The sequence below is a fragment of the Bos indicus x Bos taurus genome, chromosome 11 (genome assembly GCF_003369695.1).
Source record: "Bos indicus x Bos taurus breed Angus x Brahman F1 hybrid chromosome 11, Bos_hybrid_MaternalHap_v2.0, whole genome shotgun sequence".
Classification (NCBI taxonomy): Eukaryota; Metazoa; Chordata; class Mammalia; order Artiodactyla; family Bovidae; genus Bos; species Bos indicus x Bos taurus.
This window is the reverse complement of record NC_040086.1, coordinates 67,098,999-67,120,779: the sequence shown is the minus strand read 5'-3', so window position 1 is coordinate 67,120,779 and position 21,781 is coordinate 67,098,999. Positions and strand designations below refer to the sequence as shown.

The 21,781-nt window shown below is 41.0% G+C and overlaps 1 protein-coding gene across 1 annotated transcript in view; it reads right to left on the bottom strand.

The window, feature by feature from the left end:
* The window catches only part of ANTXR1 (ANTXR cell adhesion molecule 1), a 255,318-nt gene that overhangs the window by 164,562 nt on the left and 68,975 nt on the right, over positions 1 to 21,781 (bottom strand). Inside the window, exon 9 of the mRNA XM_027555677.1 lies at positions 11,489 to 11,549. Coding sequence (XP_027411478.1) covers positions 11,489 to 11,549 — 61 coding nt within the window. The remainder of the gene's footprint in view (positions 1 to 11,488; positions 11,550 to 21,781) is intronic.

The window sequence follows — 21,781 nt, the reverse complement described above, 5'->3', positions numbered from 1 at the left end:
TAGAGGTTATGTAACAAAACCTTTGTCAAGTGGATCTGCCAGCAAGTGAGACCAGGACACACCAGAACCAGGACATACTGATTGAATTACACTATTCACAAAGCCCTAAACCTACCTCTCACAATAAGTACATCTAAGGTTTTTTTTTTTTTTCAGTTCAGTTCAGTCTCTCAATCGTGTCCGACTCTTTGTGACTCCATGGACTGTAGCACGCCAGACCTCCCTGTCCATCACCAACTCCCAGAGTTTGCAACATGAATGTTGGGTTACAGCTCCTACAAGAAGTGCTTAGAGATTGGAAAGCTTCAAGGAGGACTTTCTACCAGGCAATGATCTTTTACTCCATCTCTTTACATATTCTTTAAGTTAGCTTTAAGATATATATTTATTATGACTTTTTGTCACTTTATTCTCAATTATAATTTAAGCTTCCTGATGGGAGAGGCCATGATTTCTTTTTCTTTATAATTTTGGGCTGTGCCTAACCCAGGGCTGAGTCAGCATCAGTCTGCTGCTGCTGCTAAGTCGTGTCAGTTGTGTCTGACTCTGTGTGACCCCATAGACGGCAGCCCACCAGGCTCCCCCATCCCTGGGATTCTCCAGGCAAGAACACTGGGAGAGGGTTGCCATTTCCTTCTCCAATTCAAGAAAGGGAAAAGTGAAAGTGAAGTCGCTCTGTCGTGTCCGACTCCTAGCGACCCCATGGACTGCAGCCTACCAGGCTCCTCCATCCATGGGATTTTCCAGGCAAGAGTACTGGAGTGGGATGCCGTTGCCTTCTCCCAGTGTCAGTCTAAGCTCATTTAATGAATGGATAAATGACCTCTTGGGAGAGAAAGGGAATAAGGGAAGGAGAATGTGGTCATTTATTCAGGTACCAGTCAGATAAAAATCCTGTTTATTTTCTGAGGCTTAATAAGGTCATTGAATGAGAAGATGCCCAACATCATTAATTATTCAGTTCAGTTCAGTCTCTCAATCGTGTCCGACTCTTTGCGACTCCATGGACTGTAGCATGCCAAGCCTCCCTGTCCATCACCATCTCCCAGAGTTCACTCAAACTCACGTCCATCGAGTCGGTGATACCATCCAGCCATCTCATCCTCTGTCGTCCCCTTCTCCTCCTGCCCCCAATCCCTCCCAGCATCAGAGTCTTTTCCAATGAGTCAACTCTTCGCGTGAGGTGGCCAAAGTACTAGAGTTTCAGCTTTAGCATCATTCCTTCCAAAGAACACCCAGGGCTGATCTCCTTTAGAACTCATTAGTTATTAGGGAAATATAAATCAAAATCCCTCCACACTCTCCAGAATGGCTGTAATAAAAGAGATGAACAATAACAACTGTTGGTGAAGAAATTAGACCCTCTGTACCTTGCTGGTGGGAATGTAAATTGGTGCAGTTGCTTTGGAAAATAGTTTGACAGTTCCTCAAAAAGCTAAACCTAGAATTACTATATGACCCAGAAATTCTATCCCTAGGTATACACTCAAGAGACTTGAAAATGTATGTCTACACAAAAGCTTGTACATGAGTGTTCACAGTAGCATTATTCATAATAGCCAAAAGGTGGAAATAATGCAAGTATCCATCAAATGATGAATATGGTGTTCATACAATGGAATATTATTCATCCATATAAAGTAAGTTCTGACACATACTGTGATGTGGATGAATCTTGAAAATATCATGCCAAGTAAAAGAAGCCAGACACCCATTCCCTTTCATTTCCATATGAATAGCTCAGATTAGCAGATCCAGAAAGACAGAATATTGTCTGGCAGTTGCCAGGGCTGGAGAGAGGAAGAAATGGGGTGTGACTGCTTAAAGAGTAAGATTATGAATATATTCTGGAATTAGATAGTGGTTATAGCTGTACGACTTTGTGAGTATATCAAACATTACTGAATTGTGGAGGAAGCACAAGCTGCAATCAAGATTGATGGGAGAAATATCAATAACCTCAGATATGCAGATGACACCACCCTGATGGCAGAAATTGAAGAAGAACTAAAGAGCCTCTTGATGAAAGTAGAAGAGGAGAGTGAAAAAGTTGGCTTAAAGCTCAACATTCAGAAAACTAAGATCATGGCATCCGGTCCCATCGCTTCATGGCAAATAGATGGGGAAACAGTGACACAGTGGCTGACTTTATTTTTCTGGGCTCCAAAATCACTGCAGATGGTGACTGCAGCCATGAAATTAAAAGATGCTTGCTCCCTGGAAGGAAAGTTATGACCAACCTAGATAGCATATTAAAAAGCAGAGACATTATTTTGCCAACAAAGGTCGTCTAGTCAAGGCTATGGTTTTTCCAGTAGTCATGCATGGATGTGAGAGTTGGACTATAAAAAAGCTGAGTGCCGAAGAATTGATGCTTTTGAACTGTGTTGTTGGAGAAGACTCTTGAGAGTCCCTTGGACTGTAAGGAGATCCAACCAGTCCATCCTAAAGGAGATCAGTCCTAGGTGTTTTTTGGAAGTACTGATGTTGAAGCTGAAACTCCAATACTTTGGCCACCTAATGCGGGAGCTGACTCATTGGAAAAGACCCTGATGCTGGGAAAGATTGAGGGCCAGAGGAGGACACGACAGAAGATGAGATGGTTGGATGGTATCACGGACACAATGGACATGGGTTTGGGTGGATTCTGGGAGTTGGTGATGGACAGGGAGTCCTGGCATGCTGCGGTTCATGGGGTTGCAAAGAGTCGGACACAACTGAGTGACTGAACTGAACTGAACTCTTTGAAAGGGTGAATTTCAGGATATGTGAATTATAGCTCAGTTTAAAAAAAGAAAACTGTTAAGGTCAGAGAATAGATTGATAAAGTTATTCTATTCCCTCCTTTTTCTTTTTTTTTTGAAAATATGGAACACATAGTTTTGTGATGACCTCAATAAAGATCCTTTTTCAATCACTGGATCTGAAAATGAGATATCTGTATATTCACCATTTGCTCTGGTCACCTAAGACTTTTGTTGTTATCACTAACAAAATTATTGTTAGTGATATTTCTATCTTGTGAGTTAGTTTTAATTTTCTCTCCTATTAAATGCTTATTGTGACATGTAACATCTAAAATATAATATAGAGGTGAATGTTTATTAAGTGCTTTCTGATACCTAAATTACTCTGCTGCGTCGCTTCAGTCGTGTCCGACTCTTAGCGACCCCATGGACTGTAGCCCACCAGGCTCCTCCGTCCATGGGATTTTCCAGGCAAGAGTACTGGAGTGGGGTGCCATTGCATTCTCCTAGAAGATTCAAAAAAATTTTTATAGCTATTTACTTTTTAGTGAGGTATAACTGATATACAAGTTGTATGTAAGGTGTATAACTGAAACATTTTGATACAGTTACACAATCATGGGGCAATACCACAATCAAGGTGGTAAACACACCCAGCAGCCTCAGAAGTTTCCATGTTCCCCTTCATAATCTCTTCTTCCAGTCCCTCCCCATACCATGCAACCACTGATCTGTTCTCTGTTGTTATAGGTTAGTTTGCATTCTCTAGAATTTTATGAAATGGAATCATATGGTAAGTATTTCTTTTTGGTCTGACTTCTTTATACTCAGCATAATTATTTTAAGACTCATCCATAATTACTTTGAGGTTTATGCATAGTCTATTCCTTTTTATTGCTGAGTATTATTCGTTGTATGAAAAACCACAGTTGTTTATCCATTCATGTGTTGATGAAAATTTGAGTTGTTCACAGGTTTTGGCTCTTAAAAATAGACCAGTTATAAACATCTGTGTACAAGTCTCTGTCAGAATATACATTTCTTCTTTTCTTGGGTGAATACCTAGGAGAACAATGGCTAGGTCATGTGGTAGGTGCATATTTAACGTTTTGAGAGACTGTTAGAACTGTTTTCCGAAGTAAGAGTATCATTTTACATTTCCACCTTCTAAGTGTGAGTATCCCTCCTTCAAATAGAAATATCTTTGAATGGAAAAGAAGACAAGCAGAGAATTAAACAACTGATTCAGACGCGGTGCCTATGGGCCAGGCAGGAGCTTTTTGAAAGAAAATGAAGAGTGAAAGAAACAAAGCCACTTTTTGATTTTGCTTAAAAGTGTCTGGTTTAAGCTGCCTAAAAGTACCTTCCTTTGCACTCACTTGATCATTGTTTATTACAATGGGAAACAACAGAGTACAATAATACAATTGCTTCTCAAATGATGATGTGGGGAGCTGATGAAAACCTCCTTCCATTTCTGGAGGACAAAAGCTTCACATGAAGAGTAGCTGGCAAGTTGTATGCTTAATTCCAATGAGTTTCTTCCTGGAGTATTGCTTACATAGAACACTATGAGCTTTGACTGTGTGGATCACAATAAACTGTGGAAAATTCTGAAAGAGATGGGAATACCAGACCACCTCACCTGCCTCTTGAGAAACCTGTATGCAGGTCAGGAAGCAACAGTTAGAACTGGACATGGAAAAACAGACTGGTTCCAAATAGGAAAAGGAGTACATCAAGGCTGTATATTGTCACCCTGCTTATTTAACTTATATGCAGAGTACATCATGAGAAACTCTGGGCTGGAGGAAGCACAAGCTGGAATCAAAATTGCCGGGAGAAATATCAGTAACCTCAGATATGCAGATGACACCACCCTGATGGCAGAAAGTGAAGAACTAAAGAGCCTCTTGATGAAAGTGAAAGTGGAGAGTGAAAAAGTTGGCTTAAAGCTCAACATTCAGAAAATGAAGATCATGGCATCCGATCCCATCACTTCATGGCAAATAGATGGGGAAACAGTGGACACGGTGGCTGACTTTATTTTTCTGGGCTCCAAAATCACTGCAGATGGTGACTGCAGCCATGAAATTAAAAGACACTCCTTGGAAAGAAAGTTATGACCAACCTAGACAGCATATTAAAAAGCAGAGACATTACTTTGTCAACAAAGGTCCGTCTAGTCAAGGCTATGGTTTTTCCAGTAGTCATGTATGGATGTGAGAGCTGGACTATAAAGAAAGCTGAGTGCCGATGCTTTTGAACTGTGGTGTTGGAGAAGACTCTTGAGAGTCCCTTGGATTGCAAGGAGATCCAACTAATCCATACTAAAGGAGATCAGTCCTGGCTGTTCATTGGAAGGACTGATGTTGAAGCTGAAACTCCAATACTTTGGCCACCTGATGCGAAAAGCTGACTCATTTGAAAAGACCCTGATGCTGGGAAAGATTGAGGGCAGGAGGAGAAGGGGACGACAGAGGATGAGATAGTTGGATGGCATCACTGACACAATGGACATGGGTTTGGGTGGACTCTGGGAGTTGGTGATGGACAAGGAGGCCTGGTGTGCTGTGGTTCATGGGGTTGCAAAGAGTTGGACATGACTGAGTGACTGAACTGAGCTATATACATCTGAGGCCGTCATTGTGGTAGCAGAAGAAAACTGTGCTTAGGCAAAGGATGCATTTCCTAAAGAGGAGCTACACTAACGTAGGCAGGGCCAATCCAACATTGGGCCTATTCTCCTAATTACACACAGGCTAATCTGCAAAACTATTTAATTAGGAAATTTTAAAAGGAGTCTATATTGGAAGGGAAAGAGAATCATTTAAATGTAGGCAATGTCAAAGCTGGGGTTTCCCAGGTGGCACTAGAGGTAAAGAACTTTCCTGCCAACGCAGGAAATGTGAGAGATGTGGGTTCAGTCCCTGAGTCAAGAAGATCCCTGGAGGAGGGCATGGCAAACAACTCCAGTATTCTTGCCTGGAGAATCCCATGGACAGAGGAGCCTGGCTGGCTACAATCTATAGGGTCACACAGAGTCAGACATGATGGAAGCAACTTACCAGGCACACATGCAAAGTCAAAGGTGCTGTAAAGGCTCTCCACAGAGCAGATGACTTCCTACATGTTTTAGAACAGGAGCTGTAAATCCAGGGACTTCAGCACCATACTAAATGGCAACCATATGCTTGGCCTTAGTGTAGGGGTGACAATGGGGAGAGGTGGGATAGTAGGTGAGTTGGAAAGAGTACATGCTTCTTTTAAAGGGAAGTTATTCCGTCTCTAATAATCATTATCATATGATAAATACAGGCCCAGTGTTGCTAGATCTGATTTTTCAATATGAGATGAAAATCTGAATTTTTAGGTGAAATCAGACTTTTAAGTGTTAGTAATAAATTTGTTTTGTTTTTTTTTAATTGCGGTGTGAATCAAAAAGAACATATGTGCAGACCAGAGAGGGCTTGTTGGCTGCCAGTTTATAACCTCTGGAACTGGAGGCTTTGGGGGACGTCTCTCTCTCCAAATAGTTTCACTCATTTCATTGAATGAAATTCTTTTTGATCAGGGCAGATCCTTACATCTTCTTCCCATTAAGACTTTTTGTTAAAATGCAAAATAGTTCCAAGTGTACTGGTCTCTTTAGCAATTAAACAATAATCAGCCATTAATATCTTAGCGGACGTTGAATTAAGTCTTTAGAAACTTAAAGTTATAAAGGAAACCCAAAGGAGGAGTTCTCTGGACAGCATATGTTTACAGATGGTCATTCAGCTGTTGCTCACATAATTCTAGGGGTGGAAAGTTCAAACCATCTACTCCACTGTTGGAAAGCTTTCATTGTAAAAGTTGCATGTGTTAAGCCAAAATCTGCCTCCTTGAATTCCTCCCCAACCGCTCGGTGGTGGTCTCCTAAAGCTACATATAATAAGACCAATAAGTCCTTTCTGCATGGGAGTTCTCCAAATATCCTTGTGTTTCAATGCTTTGTCTAAATCTCTGTGGTCGCTTCAGTCCTTTCTCATCCCACAAGCATCTCATTAGCATCTCTTTGAGCAGATCTCTGCTATAGTACTTCATACATGGTTTTGTATTTTATCTGAACATATGACTATCTCCTAGAGAAGACTGAGAATTTCATGGGGGTTGGGACTCAACTCATTTTGGTACTCAAATCTTTTCACATTGTTTGGTACGTAGTAGACACTAAGAATTGATGGAAAAGGAAAAAATAAAGGAGGGAGAGGGAGAAAGAAGGAAAGAAAAAAGGGAAGAAGGAAGGAAGGAAGAAGAAAGGAAGGAAAGAATCAGTGACTGGATTCTTAGAAGCTTGACTATCCTGCGTGTTCCTGTAAATGGACCTTGAGTGCTTGTTTGGAGGTTGTAGCAAGGGAGCACAGCTACTTGTATATCCTTGACTGAAGAATGGACTACAGTGCATGATGCACTATAGCATTCATGAACTACGCATGAAGCACTATTGCAGAAGGTTATCCTCTTCTACTAAGCATACAGCTTCAGAAGGGACACACGTGGGAGGGAGGGAGGGGACACCTGTCTAGCCAGCCAGATCAGCTCAGTCAATCCTGTCTATCAGTGGAGTGACAGATATCACAGCCAGGCTGCCCTCACATCCTGAATGAATTATTAAATGCTTTCTAGTTCCATCTCCTCTTCTATTAAGAACATGTGTCAATGCTATCCTTAAAATATGGGACTTGGAGCCATGGTCTGAACTTGGAATAGCACAGCATGGAATTAGCTCTCTTACCCTGGACACTGGATGGCTACTGATGCACCCTAAGATGGCATCAGCTTCTTTTTTGTCAAAGGCATTCTTGTTGGCTCTCAAGATAGCTATGCGTCTTCTTGCTTTTTTCTTTTTCTTTGCACGAAATGTTACTAAGTCAAGTTTCTCTAAACTTGCTTGTATATGAAACTGTTTGCAAGTTCAACATTTTATATCTGTCCTATTAAATTTCACCATGTTATTTGCAGGCCAACATGGAAAGGTCTGTGTTGGATCTCAGTTTTGTCGTCCAGTGCGTTGTCTCACTGCCTCACTCAGAGCTCGGTGTGCTGTCAGAATTATGCCTGTTGCTGAGTTGTTGGTGAAAGCCAGCAGAGATCACTGTCTTGGGGGAATGCAGTCATCAGCATAGAGTGTCTTGAGCGGACAGGCCTGGGTGGGGCTTCACAGGAGGGGGTGCTCTGGTGGCCAAGGAAGGGAAGTAATTCAGAGAGGCAGGGGAGGGGGCTGAGAGGAAAGGTTTTGGATGAAAGCAAATTCTATCTTCTTCACAGGGTTCAGTCTCAATATTTCCTTGTTTACTTTCCCCTTCAGTACATATTGAGTTAGTGAATCATTTTGCAGATACTCTGAACTCTATATATTTCTCCAATTTTCTTTCAGTAGAGAAACACTTGTTGTTTAGTTACTAAGTCATGTCTGACTCTTTTGCCACCCTATGAACTGTAGCCGCCAGGGTCCTCTGTCCATGGGATTTCCCAGGCAAGAATACTGGAGTGGGTTGCCATTTCCTTCTCCAGGGATCTTCCTGACCAGTGGATCAAATCCACGTCTCCTGCATTGGCAGGTGGATTCTTTACCACCGAGCCATCAGGGAAGCTCAGAAAAACATACAGGCATATTTTTCTCATCTAGGTATGACGTTATCAACATTCTCACATTGACCTTCAATCCTTATTAAAATGATACTTATGATAATAATATCACCTTGTTTTGTTATAACAGTTCATGATTTTTAAAGCACTTTCACATAAATCTCCGGATCCTCGCAGTAGCCTAATGAAAATTTCAGACGGGGTATGCCTGGGTCTACTTGACAGGAGTTCATAACCACGGGGAAGTGGCCCCCAATATTTCATGAAAGCCAGGCTTACTCCAAGAATGATCAGAGATAGACCTTTAAGAGAATCCTTGGAAGAACTTTTGGAGTAGGGATATCTTATGAAAGTTTCATTTTCTTCTTAATAAAGTTATTCTCTAATCAACATGCTTTAACCCTAATGATTCTAAGTCAAGAGAGGTGGGAGCTTGCCTTTTCAAAACATATGACTAGGTCTATTGTTGTGTCTTGTGTTAATTTTTTTCTAAGAAATGAAGGAAATGGGGGGGCAGAGGGGGAGTTGGGGGTTAGCAGATGCAAACTCGTATATACAGAATGGATAAATAACAAGGCCCTACAGTATAGCACAGGGAAATATTATCCTGTGATAAACCATACTGGGAAAAAGTATAAAAAAGAATGTATATATACACACAAGCACATATATAACTGAATCATTTTTCTGTACAGTAAAAATTAACACAACATTGTAAATTAACTATACTTTAATTAAAAAAGAAATAAAATAAATAGAATTGGATAGTTTACTCTGATATGGGAAACTATTGTTTGTTTATAAAATATGCACTATTGCATTTCAGTCAGAGATATAAAAAGTATCCAAAGGAAGATTCTTTGGACTGGATTTACCAGAGATTTGCCTATTTTATTGGTCAAAGACACAGCTCCTGGCATAATTTATCAGTTAACTTGTTTTAATTTGTTTAAATTAATTAATGCATTTTAATCTTTTTTCTTGTATTTTCCTTAGCTTTAAAAATATCTTTTACTCAATTATTTTTCTTTTTTGTTTAATAAGAAACAGACTAAAAACTGAATTTGCTAGGATTAGATCTTGTGGATCTTGATATTTCTGTGACATATTCATTATATTTATATATGTGGGCTTTTTATTGTCTTGAACACCTTGATGGCAAGTAAAGTAGATTTTGGTTTATTAATCTTTGATTCAAGAATTATTTAATAAGATATTTTTCCATTGTCCAACCGGTTGAGATTTTGTGGGTTTGAGGGGTCTTGTTCTGTCTTCGGCTATTTCTAATTTTGCTTCATTTTAAATTGGCAGTTCAAAGGTCTGATAACTTCTTGAGATTAGGTGAAAGTAGTTGTTAATCAGGGTCAAATGAGCAAAAATTGGTGCATTGTTTATTGAAGGAATATATGAATCAAGGCATTCGGTCAACATTTATTGACCACCTATTAAGTACCATGTACTCTGAGGCAGTGGGAAGTGGAGAGAAAGATTTCTTCTCTGTCCCTAATAACCTTACAGGAAGGGAACTGATTATGCTGCTGATTTAACAGAATTCAGTATTCATTGTCTTTAAATGTTCTGATTCAATACACGGTTGCAAAACATACAGTAGGATTGCTAAACTGCAAGTCTGGGTTGTTTTTTCATGAATGAGATAATTGCACAATTAAGGAACTCCCCTGTTTTCTAATTGTTTTAAAATAAAGGAATGATAAAAATTGTGGAGGCAGATTTACCTTGGAGCTAATGAACGCTGGTTAGGCTCCTGGCACTGGGTTTCATGTAGTCATATGCTTTTGTAAATTTGCAAAAGTAAGATATTTCAATTCTTTTTCTTAAGAAGGTTTTCCTGGACCTGTCTTTGTGCCAGCTACATATGTTGCTGCCATCTGTGTTGCCAGGTAGCAGTGTATTTAAAGGTCAACAGATACTCTTTGTTGATTGCTTTTCTTCAGGAAATTTACACACATTTCTGAATAGTCAGTACCCAAATACCACTAACAACTTTGTATGTTTACATATATACTTAGTGTTTTGTTGTTGGTTCATACTATTCAGTACATTTAACTCCTTGAAAGTGTTTCAGCTATTCTAAAATATAGCCAAGAAACTAGAATGAAATCCTCAAGGAATTACCTCACTTATATCAATAGAATATGCCATAAGGAATAAAACTGTACAGTTTTTGAAAAAGCTGGAAAGTTCTTCCTCACTGCTTACAGGGTTGCATGATATATTTTCTATGATAAATTAATAATTGGCACTTGGTATTTTAGGAGACTAGAAAGATTATGTCAACAGTGAGGTCTCAACAGTGGAAGACTCCAGGTCCTAGAGCACCAGGAAATAATGGAGAGAGTTTATCCTTTTCGAATCTTGAGCACCTACCACAGTGCCTGGCATTCAGTAGGTGCCTAACGGTACTTTTTAAATAAATAAAAGGAGAATGATGGGGAAACTACCAGGAATTGTACGAAGAGAGCCAGCACGGTTGAAGCTTTAGGCAGTCCATTATAATACAAAACAACAACAAGACCCCAATTTTGATCAATCAGAAAAAATACTGTGACCCAGAGAAGGGTGATTCTTTGTTAAGCAGAGGTTTGCTGCATTAATGATAAAATTATAATGGCTCTTTATGGGGACAACTGGAGCTGCCTATTGACATTCTGTAAGGGCTGGCAGATGGGGCGATTAACTAAAATGAAAATATTAGTTATGGAAAGAGGTTCAGCACCAGTTAAACAATTAAATATGTCAACATTTCAGAGGTGGCCTATGATCACTGTGATGTGATGTAGGGCTGCCATGAAGATGAAGGGTTAAAGGGGTATTGGTAGCGGTGGGAATCCAGTATTTCTGTAATATTCCTATAATTAGTTTCCATGAAAGGAGAGAATTTGGATAGGCTTTTTCAAACTTTCAAACAACTGACATGTTGTTTATTTATTACCTTTTTGCCCCAGAAGCAAATTTAGCAATTTCTACTCCTTTTTCCCCCTCCCCTTTTGTGCCCCAACTCCCTTCTTTGCTACTGATGAAGTAACCGTGACCTGAATTCGATATCTCATCATTCATGTGACAGCAATTAACAGTTAGTTTCAATTTACCTCCTGCACATATGGTGGATGGTTCAGCTGCTAGAATTTCGATGCAGGATTTCTTCAATATCTAGGAGGAGAGGAAATCAAAAAGTCAAAGTCAAAGCATAGCTATTTTGTTAGAAAAGTGGGTTTGATTTTAGCTACCAGGATCAGAAGGCTCAAGGATACTATGCTGTAGTGGGTGGATAAGTAGAGTGTTACATTTTCACTGATATTATTAATGTCAAGCATTTAATGAGCAGTACTGTGCTAGATGTTCTGGGTGTCACAAAAGCTATGTGCCTGTGTGCTAAGTCGCTTCAGTCCCGTCCGACTCTGCGACCCTATGGACTGCAGCCTGCCAGGCTCCTCTGTCCATGGGATTCTCCAGGCAAGAATACTGGATTGGGCTGCCTTGCCCCACTCCAGGGGATCTTCCTGACCCAGGGATTGAAGCTGCATCCCTTAGGTCTCCTGCATTGCAGGTGGGTTCTTTACCACTAGCAACACCCTGGAAGCCCCACAAAAGCCATAAGAATTATTTATTCATTTGTTCTGGCAGATATGCATTGAATCTATGAAAGGCCAGTCCTAGTTATAGAGACGTTTACATCCAGTAGATGAAATGGGAGCTACACTTGAAAAGATAAATAACCATGGACCATTCTATGTGATAGATGCCAGGGTAAAAGGGCAGACAGTACAAGCTAGAGTTCATGGGGGAGATCACTGAGGGCTGTAATTGAGAAGGGCTTCCTGGAAGAAGTGGCTGCTGAGGGTGGGATGTAGTCAAGTGGGCAGGGATAAGTTAGGGGAAGGTTAAGGTCCCAGCAGGGAGTGGCATTTGCAAAGGTGAGAAACTAGAAATGCATAGACCTCTTTAGCTGGAACAAAAGAAGCTTAAAAAGTAGAAAAACAAGTGATTAATAGATAAGACCAGAGAGATAGGATGGAAATGGCCAACTCTCTAGAAGAGATGCACGCTCAAATTACTCAGTCGCCTTCTAGTTAAAGAAGTGGAAACATGTTGCAGGCAAAGGATGTCTTTGAAGCCTGCTTATTGTGCCTCACACTTTAAGAGGACCTTACGTAAATGGAAATAAAATAGTTTTTCCCCCAAGTGAGTCTTTCAGGGTTCAGTGGAGAGTCTGGAGAACTCCAAGACTACACAGGGAATTAAAGGCTTCTGGCGAAATCGGGGTATCTGACTTTTAAGCTTTTCTCTAGCATTTATGAATCCCACTGCTTACTGCATAAGGATTCTAAAATTTTGGCCAAGCATTTTAAACAAGTACAGGACACTGAGTGATATACCGCATGATCTTTATTTGGGTGGGCCTTACTTAATTTGGAAATTGAAATGGGTCAGAGGGCTGAAGAAGACCATTTTGCTCTATTTATGAAGGGGGCATTTGTTAAAAGAATTAATAGTGAAATAAAATGTAAAGTCTGTAAAAGAAAAAAAGGATTTTTAGCATTGGGAAACACACATTAACTTGCATGGATGTTTTTAGCAAATATGCTTCTTTTTTCCAGCTTAAGTGATACATATGCCACAAGGATACAGTAAAACAAAATATATAATAAATTATAAAAGGGGAGGAAATGGATTAAAGGGAAAATCAGGGGAAGATGAAGTAAGGAGTGAGAATAGCATAGACAAAATACATTGGGAAGAGCTTATTTCCTTGTTAGGAGTGGCTCCTGAATTTAATTCTAAGCTTTCTAGTAGCAAATGAGGACAGACAATATTTATGAGATTCTCAGTCTGAAGAATGAAAACAAACCAGTTTCTCAGAAGAGATAATATTTACCCATTCCAGAGAGAAATCTGGGCATCCTCATAGAGAAGCATTGTGAAAGGAAATGAACAACATGCTTCAGAAAATTGTTCTCTGATATACAGACGACAAAACATTCAGACGTATTCACTGAAAGAGGCTCCCTCGAAACCAGGTATTTGAGGTAATTCTCTATACCTGAGAGTCATAAGCAGCAGCATGGTCCTCCCTCAGTACCTGCAGGAGGACTGGTCCAGGATCTCCATGGACACCGAAATCAGAGGATGCACAAGTCCCTTATATAAAATGGTGGAGTATCTGCACACATTCTTCCGTATACTTTAAGTCAGGGGTCCCCAACCTCCAGGCTATGGAAATGGTACACATCCATGGCCTGTTAGGAATTGGGCCGCACAGCAAGAGGTGAGTGGCAGGCAAGCCAGTGAAGCTTCATCTGCCACTCCCCATCACTCGCATTACCACTGAACCATTCCCCCGCCCCCACCCCTGGTCCATGGAAAAATTTTCTCCCACAAAATCAGTCCCTGGTGCCAAAAAGGTTGGGGCCTGCTGCTTTAAATCATCTCTAAATTGCTTATAATTCATAATACAATGGAAATGCTATGTAAATAGTCCCCAGCATGCTGCAAACTCAAGTTTTACTTTTTGGAACTTTCTGGATTTTTTTTTTTCCCAAATATTTTTGATCCCCAGCTGGTTGAATCTGCAAATGTGAAACCCAGGTTACAGAGGGCTGACTGTATTTCTTTTTCTTGACAATTCTAAGATTCAGACTTCCAGCTATTTTTCCTGAACATTCTTTCTGCCTCTTTCACAATTTAAAGGCATTTTAGTATCTGTTTTCAGCTTCTATGTGATTCCAGAGTCAAAGCAATTTGTTCCTTTTTGTCAGCGCTTGACTTCTTTCCTCTCGCTTTAGCTTACCCAGTCACCACGCACCTCAAGCACAGGTGCAGTCTCAGTTCCCCCTGTTTCGCAGGAATGAGATAACATGCACCCAGCTCTCCACCTCCATCTCTGTTGGTCAGTGGTCCTCACATACCTGGCTCTAGGGACCCAGTATCACCCCTGAGCCCTTCACTGACATTGTTACTTGGAATGAGGGACAGCCCCACCCCCTCCACCCCCCACCCCCCCTCCCCCACCCCCGCCACCGAAGGATATATCCTGGGCATCCGTGTTTCCCTTCAGGCTTTTCCTTCCTCCTCTTTCCAATGGTCAATACAGTCCTTTAGATGAAGCAGCATCCTAGGATTGGGGCTTGCCAGGATCCTCATCCAGATCCTCCCCAGATAGCACCCAAGCTACCTGAACTGTGATGACTGTCCTCTCCTCTCTCCCCCCTAGTTTGCTGCCACTGGGCTCTTCTTGCCTGAAGGGCCATCCTAGCTACTGGTGGCCGTTACTCAGAGAGGCAACCACCCTCTTCATCATGTCTTCAGGCATAAATCTCCAAACAGGCCACATTGGAAGAAACACAATTGACCCATTGGAGAAATTTATTTAAGTGATATTAGAACAACATAAAGCTGTTTCTTACGTTTTAAATAAAATTCCTCCATCTCCATTTATAAGTCATTTTATTATCTTCAACTAAAGATTTCAACAGTCCAAGAATGAAAATTGAGCTATTGGATCTATCCTGTCCCATTCCTCAAACTCCATCAAAACACAAAAATGAAATTTTCACCCATGTTACGTTCCTGACTTGGAAGCAACATTTTTGAACCAACTCTAATACTTAACCAGGGGTCAGTAAAGGAAACACCCGTGAATCTTTAACCACAAAGACACACTTGCAGGTTTTGTCATAATAAACACATGCCGTATGATTCTCTCAAAGTGTCTGCAATTAGCTGATAAATCTAAGGAGTGTATTAGGGCCAAAAAATGTCAGCCAAGTGCAGTGATTCAATCCAGTAAAAACACAGCTTTCCCAATCTTAACATAAAACATCTGGAAGGGATATGGTGCAGCCAATAGAGTAAAATTTATCAGTGAGGGGGATGGGCAGGATTTGTCTGGGACTGTGGCTTCTATTAGTTTGAAATATCTGGTTTCAAAAGGTAGGAAGTCAGAATGGCATGGGGTGGATTTGGGGTCCTTTGGTTATTAGCAGCCCAGACTGTACAGTAATCAGTCTGTCTGAACTTCAGCAGACAGCAGAGCAGCCTAAGGGACTGGAGACTGGATGGGTGTGGGGAGGCAGAGGATCCGTCCCCGATCTGGGCACTGGTAGTCATGGAGGAGGTACAGACAGAGCACTGGGAACCAGAAGATGGGAAATGACTAGACAGAGCGGAAAGAACTCACACAGGGTCGGGGTGATGTCAGAGGTGACAGAATAATTGACCTCCACCGGAGACTGGGCTAAGACTACCACATGTCTCAAGCCTAACCAGTGTGAAGAACTGGCTTTTGGCCTTGATCTTGGTCCTCTACTTGTCTGACTTATGGTCCCTGGCAAATCCTTAAACTTGTCTGAACCCCAATTTTGTGAAACAGTTTAACATACTAATAATTTAGAATCTGGAATCAAATTGCTTGGGTCAACTCATAAGCACTGTGACCTTGGGGAAGTTCCATAACCTCTCTGAGTCTGTTTCCTCATCTGTAATGGTAGGATAAGAACAGTACCTACTGCATGAGGTTGTTGAGTTGGGAAGATTAAATGAGATACTATAGGTAGAGTCCATAGCACAGGGCCTGGAAATCCTCAACTAATGATAATTTATTCTTAGGAACCTGGGCTCTGGAGACAGAAAAAAATAGATCTGGACTTTAAATAGATTTCTGTTCAGATCCAAGCCCCACCACTTACTGGCCAGGAGGATTTGGATAAGTTATTAAACTTCTGCATCTCAGTTTCTTTTTCTGTAAAATGAGAATAAGAAAAACACTGACCTCAAAGAGCTGTCTGATGGTAAAATGAGTAACAGACAAGAACGCAGAGAAGTTTCATTTGTAAAATCAATAGAACTTAGGTGGTAAAAGTTGGCTTAGAGAGTGAGGAAGAGAGTGAGATTAAGGAATACTGACAAGGTTTTTGTTCTGTAGACAGAACTAGACAGATGTGATTAGTCAATAGATAGTTATTTAATGACCTTGGGCCATCAGCCAACGAGTGCCTTTCATGAAAATAAGGTACCAAGAAACAGGCTCAGAGCAGCCTTAGTAGTAAAGCTCTTAGCAGGATGTCTAACACATACTCAGTTCTCAAACAATGGTAGCTGTTACTCTTACTTCTGTTACCTACTGCTATGACTGCTACTACTCTTGGGCAAAGACAATCACTCATAACTGCGTCTATCTCATCACTCACCATTGGCCTCTTGCTAAATCCTATTTGCTGAAAATGCCTGAAAGATGGCTAATAATGTTATCCTGCTACCTTTTGGGCAGATTTCAAAAAGAAGATATATGGGTAAGCATGTTGGAATCTGTAAAGAGCTCTAGAAATGCACGTGTTGTACTGGTAGTGATACTCTTGAACACCTCATTAGATTATTAGGGGAGTAAAAGAGGCAACCGATGTAAAATAACTCTGCCAAGTAATAAAAGCTATTCAATATATTTAAAGTGAAATCCATGGTGGATTAGTCCAGGACTTTACTTATTTACTTTGAAGACTTTTCTCATAAAGTTCAGGGTTTATGCAGAGATTTCTCAAGAATCCTTAAAGATTGTGAATATTTGCATAGAGTTGTTATGAATCCCTCCCTTACCATAAGCTTACCTAATTTTTTCCCCCTCATTGCTCTGCCTCCTTCCCTAATAAACTATCATTCTTTATTTACTTGGCCATTTCCTGTTGGAAGGGTTTTGTGTGTGTTCATTTAAGACCAATTTCCTTTATCCATTTGTAGTATTAGGGCCTTTTGCTTCTACATATCTAGATAGCATGTTTCTTAGTGTCTTATTTATCATGAAAGGCATATTCTGCTTCTAAGATGCCTAGAGCTTGAAGTAGGCTGGCCCATAGGTGGTTAACTATCTATCACCCAATTCACTCCAGTATTCTTGCCTGGAGAATCCCAGGGACAGGGGAGCCTGGTGGGCTGCCGTCTATGGGGTCGCACAGAGTCAGACACGACTGAAGTGACTTAGCAGCAGCAGTTCTCTAAGCCAAAACTTAGCAATGTCCCTTACATTCACTCTCCTTGTCACCCTCCAAATTCAGTATGGATTTTGTGACCTAAGTCTTGGTGATTTTACCAATGAAATATTTCTGTATTCATTCACATTTTAGTATAAATTACCATCTTCCAGAGGACTTATTGTGGTTTATAATGATATATTTATGATTGGTTGGTCATTGTCTATCTTCCCTCTTAGACTATAACCTCTACAAAGGCAAGGAGAATTGTTTTTATCCAGCACATAGTAGGCACTAAATAAATATTTGTTGCACAAATGGCACACTTTCTGTATGGCTTCATTAACTGGCATTTTAGCATATTATATAGCAGTCTTTCTTTTTCCCCATAAATATAATCTTTTATTACATTAATCTTTTCTGGTTTTTTAAATTGAACTTTAAATCTTTTATAGTCTTTTGAATACAAAGCTAGTTTCAACATCTTGTAACATCTCCCTCTTCTTATTAAGCACCACCATCTTTGGAGACTGCCCTTTCAGCAGGACTACTTCTCACCTTCATCCTTTTAAATGACTTATATTTTAAAACAGTAATGTTGTAGGTGTACTATATCCCCATGTTTAAGGTCTAGACAGGCCTGCTTTGTAAAAGGCCTTGGTCCCTTTACTTGGCAAAAATGTATATGTTTGAGAGGTGGGGTTCAGACTCCCAGGTACAATACTATAGCTGATGGCAGTAATCATGTTGGATAAACCTGGAGGATATTGCTTTTAGAAAATGTCAGGGAGCTTGGGACACGTATCTGGCTCATCCTTGTCTTCAGGACTGTCAATCTTGCCCCCACGAATTTTGAAACTATTTGATCTCTAATAAAATTTTGGAAAGAAAAAAAAGATAGTCACCTTTCCTAAGTAAATTCCATTCCACATTTAAAACTCAATAGACATATCACTCTAGTACTCTTGCCTGGAAAATCCCATGGATGGAGGAGCCTGGTAGGCTGCGGTTTATGAGGTCGATAAGAGAGCAAATTCACTTTCACTTTTCACTTTCATGCATTGGAGAAGGAAATGGCAACCCATGCATGGAGAATCTCAGGGGCGGGGGAATCTGGTGGGCTGATGTCTATGGGATTGCACAGAGTCAGACACGACTGAAGTGACTTAACAGCAACAGACATATTTATTGTTAACTATGGACATTATCCTAGATTCCTATCAGTTCTACAGAATCTGAACTTAAAAATTTACTAACACACAGAGATCTTTCTAGGATTCATACATGATTTTATGTATAGTCATTGTTGTGTTTAGTTGCTAAGTTGTGTCTGACTCTTTGTGACCCTGTAGACCCTAGCCCTCCAGGCTCCTATGTATAGTCATGCATAATACCAAGTAAATATTCCAACGTGCAAGAAAGACATGTTTAAGAGATTACTGAATTTTAGACCATAAAGTTTATTATCCTCAAAACATTCAAGAGTTTTTGTCTGGAGAGGGGCATCCAGCTTATCTAAATATATGCTACTCTTCTCTCAGTTTCACACTCAAGGAGAGTCTGGTGTGAAGGAGCACAGGACAAACAAGGTTTTGAAACTGAGGAAATTCATCGTTTTTCTATAAAACCACTTTCCTCTCTTGTTTTCAGAAGGAAAGCTCAGATAACTGTGAACTCCAAGAGGAGGTTTATTTAGTAAGACGAGCTTGTTGATTTCATGAATACTGGCAAAGTCAGTGGCCCTCATGGGGAGCTGGACCCTGCAGTGTTTCAATGGATTTTGTCTAAACTCTGCTATTGCTTTTACAATAAGTCTTAACAGATTCCTAGATATAGGAGGAGCTGGAGGGTGTGGGGTTGACCTGAGGATTAACTGAACATACCTCCCTGCAATCTCTTCAGCCTATTTAAGTAATGGGAATTTTTTATTACATTTGGATTCTTTACTGAGTTAAATAGAAATAATAGTTTAGCTGAAATGCCTGACCTGAATGTCTGTAAAGTCTAATTAGTGACTCCTGAGGCAAATGATTTTTTAAAAAGCTTTTCCACTCACCACAAAAACTATAATTAATTCTATTTATGCTTCCAGGCCTGCTAATGTGAATGCAGCACAAAATGCCATCTTTTATAGATACAGTCCTAGAAAAGAGGGTAGGGAAAGACTAAGAGGATTTTACAAGAAACAGAGCCACAAAACTGCCCACGTGTGGTGCCACGTAGGTCACGAAAGCTCTGCAGTCCTTGGCGCCGCTTTGCAATGAATTCTTATGCTCAACCCTGCACTCGATGCCACAGGGGGAATACGACAAAGGGGGCGGGCTCTGTGACTACACAATTCAGCAACTGACCAGGAGGAAACACAAGGGCCAAGCAAGTGATGCCAACAATTAGCGCCAGTGGAGTTCAAGGCAGGGAGAGTTCAAGGTGCAGGAGAGATCAGGGCAGGCTCTGCGGAAAAGAGAGGATGGGAGCAGAGCCTTGAAGTTGAGACAGAACTCCAGACAGGATTTAGATGGGGCAAAGGTAGAGAGGGCAGTTTCTTCCTTCACAAACAAGGCTGATTTAAGAGAAGGGCTGCTGCTGACATGAATCTCCCCTCTGCTAGCCCTGGAAGGAGAGCTGGTTCAGTTAAATCAGGTACTTTCCAGGACTACAGGCATGTGATGCAGATACTGTTTTGTTTTTTTTTTAATGTGGAACATTTTAAAAGTCTTTATTGAATTTGTTTCAATATTGCTTCTGTTTTTTATGTTTTGGTTTTTTTGGCCACAAAGCATGTGGGATCTTAGCTACCTGACCAAGGATCGAACCAATGCCCCCTGCATTGGAAGGTGATATCTGAAGCACTAGAACTCCAGGGAAACCCGAGGGATTTAGATTTTGATTGGAGAAAAACCCTTAGCAGTCCCTTGTGGAGGAGAAGGCAATGGCACCCCACTCCAGTACTCTTGCCTGGAAAATCCCATGGACGGAGGAGCCTGGTGGGCTGCAGTCCATGGGGTCTCAAAGAGTCAGACATGACTGAGCGACTTCACTTTCACTTTTCATTTTCATGCATTGGAGAAGGAAATGGCAACCCACTCCAGTGTTCTTGCCTAGAGAATCCCAGGGACGGGGGAGCCTGGTGGGCTGTCACCTACGGGGGCGCACAGAGTCGGACACGACTGAAGCGACTTAGCAGCAGCAGCAGTAGCAGTCCCTTGTGGGGTCTTGGAAGAGTAGATGGGTGGGAAGCCAGGAAGATGGGCTTTGCCTTTTGTCAAAGCTCCGGTAGGGCTGGACGAGGGGCTTTCGCATTCCCATAAGGGGAAGGGAGAAATTAGCACATGATATGGTTACCATAAACAAAATAAATATATATACACCATGGAATAGATACAGTCCTCAGTTTCAATAGTTCTTACAGCTTCCTTGATAACAAGGATGTTAGTGCCAAAACTTGCAAGAAATCATTTCAAATATAGTCATGTTTGCTCAATACTTGTTTATAGTTGATCAAACATGCAGAAAGCTCTAGGCACTGACTCACCCCTCGAATTAGGAGGAAGCCCAATGCAGGCTTAAATATTTATTCTAGAGAAATGCTCCTGGATGGATATAATTTGGTGCCAGTGACTGGGTTCTTCTCAGAGACCAAGTGTGCTTGGTTCTAGACACCACCCTTGATTGCACGAGAAGTGGGGACAGTGGGGAGGAGGAGCTGGCACCATGGTAACCAGGTCAAGCGTTAGGATTCAAAGCTGCAGACCCACTTCAGTGTTATCCGAACCCAGCTTTCATGCAGGTTCCCATTTCACTGCCTGCAGCACTTTTGAAAAGGCAAACAAAGACCCAGGAGCCTCGCTGGACCTTTGCTTCATATTTTCACTTGAGGGCTGGCGCTGCATTCACCAGTTGTGGTCAATGGAAACTCCCGGAGAAAGCCACAATAAGAAAAGGCAAAGAAATAGTTTCTTCCTTTACAGTTTTACTGGCTTAAAGGGCTCCAATCTACTAACCTTCCAAATTTTGTTTTATAATTTTATCAACTGAATTCTGCAAAAACAAGGAATTCTGTCCTCCGAGGTAGAGTCCTGAGCAAATGTGAAAGTGAAGATGTTTCTTTCAGCTGTGGCAAGCTGCCAGCCTCTCAAAATGATGGAATTTCATCCACTGACTAGAAACTGAGATTTTCAGAGATGCTCTCCACCTAATAGTAAATGGCAAAGGTTCTCCTGCTCACCAGTGGTGCACTCACAGCAGAGCACCTGCCTGGACTCTGGTCTTGTCTTTGTTATAACTCTGTAAACTGTGTTGAGTCATTTCACATTCTTGGTCCTCAGGGTCCTCTTCTCCGAAATGGAGCTGCTTCCCGGCCTACCCACATCAATCATTAAATGCTGTGGTCATCTTGTTATGGACCTTAGAGACAGAACTGAG